The sequence below is a fragment of the Pinus tabuliformis genome, chromosome 5_2 (assembly GCF_031772625.1).
Source record: "Pinus tabuliformis cultivar Carrire ecotype Pingquan chromosome 5_2, CPIR1, whole genome shotgun sequence".
Classification (NCBI taxonomy): domain Eukaryota; kingdom Viridiplantae; phylum Streptophyta; class Pinopsida; order Pinales; family Pinaceae; genus Pinus; species Pinus tabuliformis.
Window position 1 is genome coordinate 161,280,740 of NC_142306.1, and position 13,336 is coordinate 161,294,075.

At 39.1% G+C, this 13,336-nt stretch overlaps 1 protein-coding gene across 4 annotated transcripts in view; it reads right to left on the reverse strand.

Annotated features, from left to right (window-relative positions):
- Window positions 1-2,201: 2,201 nt before the first annotated feature.
- LOC149158027 (phospholipid-transporting ATPase 1-like) overlaps window positions 2,202-13,336 on the reverse strand; it is a 75,124-nt gene continuing 63,989 nt past the window's right edge. For all 4 annotated transcript variants that reach the window (XM_089436092.1, XM_089436091.1, XM_089436094.1 and 1 more), the window contains 2 exons: window positions 3,089-3,547; window positions 2,202-2,931 (listed from right to left, as the gene is read on the reverse strand). In XM_089436092.1, the coding sequence (XP_089292218.1) occupies window positions 2,718-2,931; window positions 3,089-3,547 (673 nt within the window). In that variant the 3' untranslated portion in view covers window positions 2,202-2,717. The remainder of the gene's footprint in view (window positions 2,932-3,088; window positions 3,548-13,336) is intronic.

A 13,336-nucleotide genomic window follows, 5' to 3' on the forward strand; every position in this document is an offset into this window, starting at 1 on the left:
GTGCAATTCTGGGCAAGTTTTGATGGGCTGTTAGGGACTGTGGTTAGTACCCTAACCAGTCCCAGAATTGCAGCAATGCACCGTAAGTACAGTGGCATAATGATGTGATCGGTGGCAACATGATGAAGGCAACATTGTGCAGTATGGTGCAGCAATGGGACAGCATGGTAATGATGGACATGCAGCAGTATGGACAGCAAGAAGTATGGTGCAGCAGTGGGACAACGATGCTACATGGTGCTGCAATGATAAGCAATGGGACAGCAAAGGCAACTTGGTGAAATATGGTACAGCAATGTGACAGCAATGGTCAATGGCATTTAGAACACAATGGAACAGCAATGGTACAATGGTACAACATGGGACAACTAGTACTTAGTGCTGCAATGTTTCATGGTGGATACATAGGACAGCAAGTACATAGTGCGGCAATGGTTCATGGTGGATACACAGGACAGCCATGCCATTGTGCAGCAGTGGCACAACGGGACAGCCATGGCATTGTGCAGCAGTGGCACAATGGGACAGCAAGCATGTGCAGCATGGTGCTGCACGATGAGGTGCAGCGTGATGACGAGATGCAGCACAATGATAGGTGAAGGAGTCACCTTGGAGAATCAGTTGAAGCAGCATGTCTTCAACTGATCTCATGTATCATCTTGTTAAAGATGATCTATTCTCTTATCTAGAAAGTCAAAGTATTGACTTCTGTTGTAAATGTACTATCTCTCTCTCTCTCTCTCTCTCTCTCTCTGCTGAACTATTGAAGAACATATAAGAAGAATTGATCAAGGGTTTGTCCTTGGCTAGCGCCACATCTTGTGTCCTCTTGTCTTGGGTTGTCTTTTGCAATTTATATTTATGTTCTATCTGTAATTTACTTTAACGCTGATGTGATTGCTAATCTGGAAAAGATATTGAGCTAACTGTGAAAATTGAAATAAATTGCTCTAACATAGAACATACCTAAATTTAACAGTTTGAAAATGTTGCTCCCCGCTCTAGCTCCCAAGTAACCTTGGTTAGGAGTACATGTGCTCAAACAGCATTTGTCCAAGGTGCCATTCACAAGATACGATGAAGCCCTTGGAGGGTTTCCCCGAGGATATTTTCTATGGAAAATCAAAAAAAGTGTAGGACATCGTGATCTTACTATCCACTGAAAGAAAATTGAAGCTTGGAAAGAGCCTCCTTTGTGGTATTAAAGACCATCGTCTTTGCTTTACGAAGGTGCACAACTTAGTGTCAAAGATCCAAAAACAAACCAATGAATCTAGTCAGCCCTGAAGCTCTTCTAGAGGTGAGGTTAGGACCACCATTGGCAAAAAGATAAGGAGAGATTGAGCATCCCCACTTAACACCAATGGTGCTACATATATAATGAAATAAACTAGCTAGATGGAAACAACCCAGAATAATCAAATAATGTCTCATGATAGCAGCTACCGGGAGCTTGAAAATGTGAATGGCCTATAGTGATCCAAACGGTGTCTAAGAATTGACCCACAGGCTTTTCTAAGATCAACAAAACAACAGGACTTTGGCCTCTTTAATGATGACTAGAGTGTGAAAATATGGTCCACTATCTGATAGACCTTCCTTCCGGAAAACAGCTTAGCCTTTAGCCATAAGGATTCTCTTTTTCAATACATTGGGAAAGTGCATTTCTAAGGGCGTAGCATAAAGTTTCACTAAGGTATGCCAATCTTAATATTCCAAAAGTAAATCAGATTTGGAATATCAGCTAACTTGTCAATAGTCAAGAAGTTAATTCCTTCATCCTCATGGCTAATGCTTGAAACGTGCCCAAGTTTATAGCAACTTGCAATATTTCTCAATATAAATTGAAAGGAAGATTAGAAGAGAATTATGAAAGCATGTTAAATGCGTGGTTTGAATTGGAAACAGGCAATATTTCCCATTAAACCAACTGACAACGTCCAAGAAAGAAATATACAGATTTGCATGATCGACACAACTTGGCACAATACATTTTTTGTGCAAGCCTTGCTCCATAGTTACTGAAATTATAGACCCACCCATAATTACAACAGATCAATCTCTTGAATTGTAGTTTCTCCAGAGAGACAGATGTTGACAGATCTTGCCACTTGTCATATACTAAGAGCAAAATTCCACAGGAGTAAGTAATAGCAAAATTCCACAGTACTACATACAAAAGGAAAAAATATTCTCAGGAGTAAGTAATAGCAAAAAAAGCTATACTTTAGTTCGTCATTTTCTTGTATTTACTCAAATGAGTAATGAAGGAAATGGAAGTCTGTGTCAGCTGTAAAATAAAAGAATACAGATAAATTCATTTCTCTCATTCAGTTTTCCATGGAAATATCTTAAAGAAACTACAATTACATATCAATTTGCAATGAGATTGCACAATCCAAAACTGAACATCTAATGGACAATTTTGGAAAATAAAATACATAGACAACTTTGGATTGTACACAACCCACAAGATCAAAATAGATAAAGCTGCAGCCAACTGATTTGACTAATTCGGCCACAATTAGACACAAAGGACATTAGCCACTGCAGTAATATGGAACTGCATTCTATGCAAGATGAGGGTGACAGAATATGAAAATAGTACCTTTGCAATCGCACTTGAATTATCACACTACATTTTCGTTCGATAAAGAAGCTATTAGCTGATATAGTGCTACTTGGGCAGGACAAACGAACCCCATCCTCAATAAAATCTAGTGCCCAGGTAAATCTTTAGTTTCAGTCAGCTTCACAGACAAATGGCCAGGCGTTTTTCTCAGTATTTCTGCTTCTCGAGCTATCTGAATATCAGAAGGCCAGAACCTTTGCTTCAAAACTTTCAAAAGAAAGCGAGGCAGCAGTGCTAAAAAAGTTATAAGGATAATATTTAGCCAATAAGATGATGACTTGGCTATTTGATATATTGTCCTGTAAAATACATATTTCAATTAGCATTTAGTTCCTAACCATAAGAGTAATTCAAACAAGACTACAATATATGCCTTGGTATTGCCCATATTAACAATAGAAATTTGTCTAGTAAGTATATACAGGCTGACACTATAACTCAACAAAAATATCTTACCAGTAGTTTGGAAGTCCAGGCAGTGAATCCAAGACAAGAAGACAGGCATATGTAACAATAATCGAGCCCCATACAGCAACATGAGTGATTAATGCCCAACGTTGAATATCCATTGACAAATGAACATTAACTAACACAACAACTGCAATCGTCCACAAACTCCCCATGCTCCAAATGTCAATTGTACTGTTCTCGTATGATAAGTAAGGTACATAGAAAAGAACAAGACTTTGCCATAGCGTATCGGCCATCGTCAGCCAAAAAAGTTGCAAGTTGTAACTTTCCTGCCTGTGTCCCGACCCATAAAGTTTAGGATAGCGAAGCAGAGTTTTGTGACTCAAATCTTTATCAAGAATGCCAACTACAATTGTCGGCACTGACGTATAGATGACAGAATAGAACACACTGCTCCAATCAGTTAAGGCAGATGTTGTAGAAAAGGCTGTGTACAATATATACCTGCAAAATACAATATAGAGCACATCGTTAACGAAAACTTGCTTCCGAATAACTATATTACAATATATCTAAAGCTTATATATATTGTTTATTTTAGATTTGTTAGCTCTAAGTATGGAGTACTACAAGGATACATAACGTTGACTATGTCATCAGAACAGTCGCAAGGTTTCAAAATTCCAAAAAAATTATTCAATTGTAGTCATGAGACTTGAAATTTATCTGCAAAGTAACGAACATATCCATAGTATCTTTTATCCAGTAAGTGAGAACTAACTCAGGATGTTAATTTTAAATATTCTATTGTTAGATCTAAGACTTTTGTGATCCATAATGTAAATATAAGTATTTCAAATGAATCGCATCGTTCCCATCGCTAGGAACGATGTGATTAATCCGAAAGACTTATATTTAAATATTCTAATTAGTTTTACAATTTTCTAGGTTGACAAATATTCACTCTTATATTCCTATTATTTGTGTTGCATCTTATTATATCGAATATTGCATCTTGGCCTTACTGAATATGGGGTATCCAATGTATCTGATGCTTGGACAAACTTTAGAGGCAAGCCATTAATAAATACTCTCGGTGTGTCTTCTAGTGGTGAGGCCTTTCTTTCAGCCCATGACTACTAAATTACAAGAGTAATATTAATTCTATAGAACCCTTAATTAAAACTATTCAAAAGATTGTACCATACAATGTGATTCAACACATTACTCATAACATTGTCGCTTGTAAGGAAGTAAAAGCAATCATTGAGTTTATGTACCCAAACATATTTTGGTTTAGGTGTTTGGTTCACTCATTGAACATCTTGATGCATGATAATATTAAGATGAAGGGTGTAATGTCCCTTTCCAAACCATAATAGCAGAAGGGATATCTTGATGCATGATAATATTAAGATGAAGGGTGTAATGTCCCTTTCCAAACCATAATAGCAGAAGGGATCAAATTGGTAGCCTATCCTGATTCCCGTATGCTATGGTCAAAAAAAAGGGATCAGTTGGTTTAATTGTTGGGTGACATTATAATTAAAAGGCAGCATTTTTATAATATTAAATAATTAAATAGGAGTATGGTAAAAACAAAATGAACCATGGTATTCCAAAAGGAGCAAATCGTTATAAAAAGAAAGAAGGAATCTTAACAAAAAACATGAGTTGATGATTTAAGAATTGAACTTGGAGATCGAGTAGCTTACTGTGTGAGGGGAAACCCTTGTGTAGAGCCCAATCTCGGTGGTGAACCTATCCACCCTAGCTGGTTGTGATTAGTTTCAATGGTGAAACATCCACCCTAGCTAATTTGAAGGGAGAATTATTTCAAGTTCTCCATTGGTGCTTAGCGAAGAATGGAGGATCAAAAAGCAACAATTTCTAGGAGTCCGGAGAGACAAATTTGCATCACCTCGCATCACTAAGAAGGGCCCGAAATCTACAAGCCAAACAACATCCCTAAAGTGGGTCGAATTACTTCCAAGGTTAGGTCGAATTCTAGTGTCATATGTGTTGGAAAATCAGGGTATTTGTAGATGGAAATTGATTCTCCTTACTTGATAATTACTTGTGATATTAGTTGGCCTTTTATTACTTTAGTTTTACTTCTTCTTCAAGCAATTACCAAAAAACATGAAGATCACAAAGACACAAGATATAGACTCCAAGCCAAGGCAAAACCCCTCCAAGGGGAAAACCCAGAAAGAATCTCTCTTCTTATAGAATCAAATCAAAATGAGACCTCCAAGACCCAAAGACCAAAATCAAGATTTCTTCCAAGCACCAAGGCAACCCTCCAATAAGCAGTGTTGATAAATATCGCGATATTTTCGGCGAGCCGAAATATCGCCGACCAAATATCGCGATATTTTCGAGTTTTGAAAATCGCGTGAGATTTACGATATTTCGGCGATATCTCGGAAAATATCGCGCGACGACCTAAAATATCGCCGGTGACCCTGAAATCATTCCGTGCGGCCTATATAATTCGATTTTTGGTTTTTTTTAAGTCATTTTGTTTTTTCTGAGCGCTAGAAGTCCAATGTGGTTGCTGCCAAGGAGGGTATGAAGCCAATATTCGCCAATACGCCACCAACAACAAAGATTTCTAAGCTACAAGTGCCAAGAACTGTAAGACAAACTCGATTCTCATTCTTCCGGTTCCCTACAATTATTTTGCTTGGTTTTTGATTTGATTTCAAACTGCAAGGGTTTGCATTGAGCAATACCACACATATTTATAGAAAATAACTTCATATTGATCACTGTCAAGGTAAACCGTAATACAATAATTCCATTCTCCACCTACAACAGTGGTATCACGGTTCCAACAAAAGAGACATATTAACTTCATCTTATTGTATCCTATACGGTTTTTGTTGCCTGTCTAAACAATCTCTTCTCCACAAACATAAACCACTTCCACCGGACAGGAGCAATCAACAGACAAGTCACAAAAATATGCTACCATTACCATATAATATATATGCACAGCGTGACAGCATAGAGGATTTACAGATGGCAGCTGTGTAATATGCTAGGCTGCAGAAACAATCAAGCATCTAATGTGCGGCTACAAAATATTTTCAGTGTTCACAATTACCCATTCTGCAAACAACATTCAATATACAGTTTCTCATGATCTTAACTTGATGTCCTCATGTCAGTTTTTGGAAAGAATGTAGAAGTATGAATGGGATAAATGAGCATATATTCCTCCTCTTCTACAGCATTTATGCCCAAAAGATGTAGGGAATCATCACCTACAGCAGGTCTAGACTCTAAATTTTAAAGTTATAAACCATTTGCAAACTACATATGTCATAAACCATCAGTAATGTGATGTCAAGTTTAAGAATGGAATGAAAAATGCCTCTAAAACCTCTCAATAGGTATAAATTTATAATGCTAGCCCATGGGGATATTGAACCGTCAAATATTTGATTACCCTCGAAGAACAAAAATTTCAGGCCTATACACTTTAATAGAATGCCCACAATTATCTAAGTTCCTGACTTCTTCTATTTTCAACATACTTCAAGAATGTCCATTGTCTACCTGATGGATCTTAGAACTTTAGAAGCCAATGATAATGCTTACAAAAACTCAGATGAAGCAAAGGATGATGATATTCTCAAAGATCCGAACCTTTTCAACTGCTAAAAACATGTTGTCATGGATAAGTATCAAAGTTTGAAGAAGTACTGTTGGAATTTGGAAACCTCATCTTTTCTCTCCCATATCGATGCAATCATCAAAATCCTCCCTCCATCAGCTCAAAAGGTGTTGCCTTCTTCTTCAAAGATTTCACCCTGCCTTGCTGGTTAAAGATGTAACTTTCTCTGTGCTCACTGCTATGAACTTATGAAGTCTAATAATGCATTATGCACCTACAGCAGTGGTATAAGTTATAAGTTATAACAGTTATATATTTTTCCCATGCTTGGCATAATTCTGAAAGAAATTGTTCTCATTCCGTGCCAATTTGCTATGTGTTTCATTTGCCATTTGGATACCTCACGTTACAACATGTTCATACTCTTTTGTTCAAGAGTATTCAACAGTCAACTTGTACTACACTTCTATTCAACAGTCAACTTGTATTACACTTCTATTCAACAGTCAAGTTAAAACTTTTTTGTAAAATGATGTGGTTATTAACTTATTTGTAATTTGAAAATTTTGTATTACTTATTAAGTTACTAATTCCAAATTTTTTTTGGTGCTCTAGGTTTCCGTTTGAGTTAGCCCACTACAAAATACAAATATGCCAAAAGCCTTGGACCCATTTTGGGAGCATGGGAGCCCTGATGGTGGGACAAATCGTGCATATCTTACATGCAAATTGTGTGGGGACAAGATGACAGGTGGGATTACACGACTGAAATACCATCTTGCTAGACTCAGTGGACATGATGTTGGGCTTTGTACAGTTTCTAGTCCGGAGCTTATACAAAAAGCTCTTGAGGCAATTGAAGAAAAGGACAGAAAGAAGGAAGAGGTGGAAAGAAACAAAGCTGAACGTGCAGGTAGATCTTTCGGGATATCTTCTCCTGATTTTGGTGTTGAGGGTAGTGGGCCTAGTGGCCCTAGTGGGAGGGGCTCCACAACTGGCACACCATCACATGCTACTGCTAGTGTGAGTGCGAGGTCATCATTTTTTGTTCCATGAACAGGCGTTGGAGCACAATCTGGCATAAAATCGCTTGTTAAAAAAAAGGAGAAGCAAGAAGCAGATAGAGTCATGGGGAGGTGTATTTTTTGGAGCGACTTACCTCTCAGCATCATGAAAACCAATCCATTTTGGCAGCCAATGTGTGATGCTATTGTTGTTGTGGGCCCAGGGTACAAAAGTACCACATATGAGGAGTTGCGGGGGCCAATTCTTCAAGCAGAAAAACAGGACATCAACTCTAGATTGGCGGAGTTGAAAAAGACATGGGAAGTCACTGGATGCACAGTGATGTCTGATGGTTGGACAGATAGGAAGGGTAGGACCCTTCTAAATTTCTTGGTACATTGTCCTAAAGGTACCATGTTTATTAAATCGTTGGATGCATCAGAAGATATCAAAGATGCAGCAACGATATGTGAGTTGTTAGATGGGTTCATTCGGGAGATTGGTGTGCAGAATGTGGTGCAAGTCATAACAGACAATGCAGCTAATTATGTGTCTGCCGGCAGAATGCTTATGGAGAGGCATCCCACATTGTTCTGGACTCCATGTGCAGCGCATTGTCTTGCTTTGTTGCTTGAGGATATGGGGAAACTCTCCTTCATCAAGGAGGCAGTTGATATGGCTAGGAGCATCCCCAAGTTTATTTATAACCATGCTTTTGTTCTTAGCCTTATGAGGAGGTTCACTAGAAACAAGGAGTTGCGACGTCTTGCCATCACACATTTTGCCACAACCTTTATTACTCTTCAGTCTTTGCTTCAATGTCAATTCGAGTTGAAGCAAATGTTTGTGTCTGATGATTGGCGTAATTGTAGATACAACAGGAGACCTGATGGGAAAGCCATTGCAAAAATGGTGTACTCTGAGAAATTTTGGCATGGAGTAGAAGAAGCATGTGCAGTTAGCGAACCTATAGTAAAGGTTCTTAGATTGGTGGATGGAGAGAAGCTTGCAATGCCCTATTTGTATGAGGGCATGGATAGGGCCAAGGAGGCCATTCGTTCCTATTATGCAAACAAGGGTTCTGCTGGCCTTGATAGGCAGATGATGTTATGGGATGTGATCGATAGTCGATGGACAGGGATGCTTCATCGACCCATTCATGCAGCAGCACTCTTCCTCAACCCCGCATTTTCATACAAATGCAACTTTGATTTTGATGGCGAGGTGATGGAAGGGCTCCATTCCTGTATTCAGAGGATGGTACCTGATCTTGAGCTTCGTAGCAAAATCAATCGCGAGGTACAGTGTTATCAGGATTGTGTTGGCCTATTTGGCTTTGATGATGCCATTAGGGAAAGGGCCCTCTTCATGCCACGTAAGTGACAAGTCATCACTCATTAGAAATTACAAATTTGAATTTTATTATGTTTTAACTTTTAAGTTTTTGAATTTTTTATTTCATTATTTTGTTGTAGATATTTGGTGGCGAAGCTATGGTGCAAGGGCACCAAATTTGCAAAAATTAGCTATACGAATCTTAAGTCAAACATGTAGCTCTTCAGGGTGTGAGCGCAATTGGAGTGTATTTGAGAAAATACACGCCAAAAAGCGCAACAAGTATAACTTTGAACTCAAACCTTCAGTTGAGCAATTACACTTATTGTACTTTTTAATTTTTAATTTATGACCTTCAACTTCAAGTGTCAAGAGTCAAGAGTCAAGACTCATTACTTTTTTTGACACTCTTACAGGTTGGAGTTCGCACGCCTCAATGATTTGGTGTATGTGCATTACAACATCCGACTTCGAGTGAGGCAAATAGAATCACCAATGGATCCAGATGCCATTTCCTTAGACAATATTGATGTATTGTCTCCGTGGAGGGTGGAGTCTGAGGAGCCCATATTGGAGGAGTCACCTTCATGGTTAGAGCCAGTGGCAGATGATCCATTAGAGCAAGGGCAGCAAGAGGAGGACTCGGAGTCAGAGGAGCAGCAGCACTTAGAGGAGGAGCAGGAGGAGGAGGACACTGCGGGAGCATCAGCATCAACACCATCTGCTATAGATATAGGAGAGCATAGCTCCATGCCTAGCACTCATTATTTGACATTAGGTGCAGAGGCAGGGTCAGGGCCTTCTACTACTAGGGGCAAGCCTGGCAAACAACCCATCATGTTTTCCCGTAAAAGGGGGAGAGGGCAGTAGATAGATAGCTACTAGTTTTATTTGTTATGCTACATGTAACTCATGATGATGAGATAATTTTATATATGTGATGTTATTTTGTATTGGTTCTCCACATTTGAGTCCTTGAATGGACAATTATCAGGGATCAGCAGGATTTGGTATCGCCTTTGATATATCATTTCTATTTGACATCATATATATCAGTGTTTTCTTCATATTTATGTGCCAATGTGTTTATTTCATGTTGTTATTGCTTTATATGTTTAAAAATCTGAAAAAAAATGAATATATTATGCATTTTTTATGCTTGCCGATATTTGCCGATATTTTCGTCGATATTGCCGATAAGATATTTTTTGGACCCTCGCCGATATTTTCCCGATACCGATATTATCAACACTGCCAATAAGATCTCTTCCAAACAAGCCAAAGTCCACCAAAGTCAACAAAGGTCAAACTCTCCAAAATCTTCCCTAGTCAAAGTTTCAGCCATCTAACTTCAGGTCTGCAATTTGGACCTGCAATTCTTGACCGTGCAAGTCGAACAAAAACCCTAATCTCTTCGCACGTGTGAGTAGAAAAGGTCAAATTTCAAGTCTCCTTCCTTTGCTTTTGACTTCCTCTTTTCTCCTTGACTTTCGTTCTTGAATGCCTTCTTATTTTTCTGCAGATCAAACTTGTGGATGTGTCTCCAAATGAGTCAAAGTCTCTTCCTATATATACTCTTCTCAAGAGGTCGAATAGGCCTCTCCTTGGCCAACTTATCCTGGCAGGGCCGACGTCGTCTTGGAGGAAAAAATGACTTTGCCAGACTCAAAAATAATGATTTTCTTTTGTTACAAAGAGTCCAAATAGGACTATAATACATGACAAATATTTTCCTTTGACTCAACAAGCCCTAGAAGCATGAAGAACACGCTTTGACCTAGACTTGAGCATGAAACCCATACTTGAACAAATAAAATTATTTTTCTTTTCATGTAAAATATACAATATCATGATTACAAAGTCATTATGAAGACGAAATCTAATTACATTCTCCAACAATATGGAGGGTTGAATTACCTTTAATAAAGGTCGAATTTTGGTGCCATTGGAGGGCCGATTTGCATCATTGGGAGGGTCAAATTCCAAACCAAAATTCTAAACCCTAGCTTGCTAAACAAGTACAAGAAGATAGTTGAATTGTTCTATGTCTGAGGTAGCCAAAATAAGGAAGCCACATTGCATTTATCAAGTTATAATCAACAAGAGGAGCACATAAATCGAGTAGACCAAAAATTGTGCCCAAGAATTCAAGCATTGATCTGAGAAAGTCGAGCTGGAGCTAATTGAGTTTGCCAATGTAATTGCAACCAGGGTTTCAAGCCAGAAAATCCTCCAAGAGTGGGCCAAATTATTTTCCAATGGCCAATATAGCAGGTTTTGCCAAAATAAATTAATGTAAATCTTCCTCAATATTTTTAATAAAAATTAGTTGGATTTTTTGGCTTTGGAATTGTTCCATTTTGTGGGTGATATCCCTAGGAGAAATCTTTTTCTCCAAGATGGTCCTCAACCAGCAGCGAGCAGCCCCTTGTAGCCACCAGCTAGCTCATTGTGCCATTTCTTTGCCACCTAAGCCAGCCATGTGATCCCTCACCCATCTACCATGACCGTATGTTTGAAGGTGGGCCTCCCGAACCTAAAGGTATGCCTTGTCATTTGGTAATTGAGTATTGTAGTTTGCTTATCATGGACACTTTTGGGCATGGATTAATGGGGGGATTCGGCGGAAAGAATGGGTTAGGTCTGTGCTCTTGTCCCCTAGACCCCTTTGGATATTAACCTTGGATTCTAGTCCCGTGGGATTTCACGAGAAACCCTGATTTTGGTTGTGTGGTCCCGCTCTCTTATCCGCTTATATTAACCCCCTTCCACTTATTATTACCCCATTCATCATTTCTCCCACCTAGGTCCACGTTCCTCCACTGAGTCCACATAGGGTTAGCTCGCCCCTTCCCCTTGCCCACACCTTGGGTCAGACCTGGAATGATGCCCCAGAGGTTGATGCAACTAAAAGGAAATACAAAAGCATATTTGGCCACATTCAACAAGAAAATGTACCACAAAATGCAAAGGATGGTAGGGGCAAACACATTTAGCACGTGGGCAAAAGTCAATACATGAGCTCTACCCCGTCATCATGGCCATCACCTTGGTTCCTACAGGTTCTATGAGCCTCCTTCATCATATAGGAAACCATGATTGTCCCAACCCCTGGTGAGCAATGAACCACCCTACCTTAAAAAGGGGTATTCAATGCTATATCTTATGCATCATGCTCTTACCCCTTGAGCCCCGAGCAATTAATTAAAGAAAATCATAAAAAGGCAAAAGCCATATAAAGAAGGGTGGAAAAATCAAGGCCGAGGCACCTCATGTACCACGATTGCTCCCTCCTATACATTATAAACCCCAAGTGTGGGCTTCCCTTTTATTAGCTACCCTTGTACCCCAGCATGTGAACCAACGCTGCCCCTTCTCATCCCCCACTTCATTCACCTATCTACCACGTGCCACCACCTTTTGAAAGATGTGCCTTGAACATATTGTCCCCTTTAGAAGTAGAAACCACTTAATAGGATACTTGGTTAACCCCATTTGGAGTTAGGAGACATTGGCACATCCCGAAGCCATTATGAAGTCCCGACCTGTGGTCCATAGTTGGTAAGCTCATTTACTCGATTTCTCTAATGACGTGTTGTACTGGAAGGCTAGGCGATGCATTGGATCTTATGCAGGATTGCAAATGGTCTCCCTATATGGGGTCGTAATCCTCCAGAGGACTACATTTGTTGAAGGAAATGTAACTAGGTTCAGTCTTCATAAATGTACTTTTGACATTTGTATTTGTTCAAGAAAAGAAATATTATTTTTATAATATATGTCAATGAGTTTCTTGCTCATTGAAGTACGTCTAGCACATGTCAAAGTGCTATAGGTGAGTCAAAGAGTCAAAAGAATTATGTTGAAGACCTTAAGGGTATGTTACATTATGTATATTTATGTATAAAAGTCAAAGAAGACACCTCCAAGCAAAGTCAAGTATCCTCCAAGCAAAGACATCATCAAAAGAAGCAATGGCACCATTAAAAGCACCTATTGCAACAAAGAAAATCAAGTCGGCCTCAAAGCAGCAAGTCGGCCTAAAGGAGGGACAGACCTCTATATATAGAGGTTGTCCACTCCCTCAAAAGACAACGCATTCCTCTCTGAAATCTGTGAAGGTACAAGGCAAGAAAAGGGTAACAAGAGTACAAGAAAAGGGTCTCCAAGGCACCGAAGAAAGGAAGAAGAAAACCGAAGTTTTAAAGGACTAGTTATAGCCACACATGAGAGGAAGGTAGAGTTGTCTCTGCGGTTATGACAGTTGTAACATACAATTTACCATATATCATTGTTTAGGGTTCAAACTAGGCCTACAAGGCCTCTCT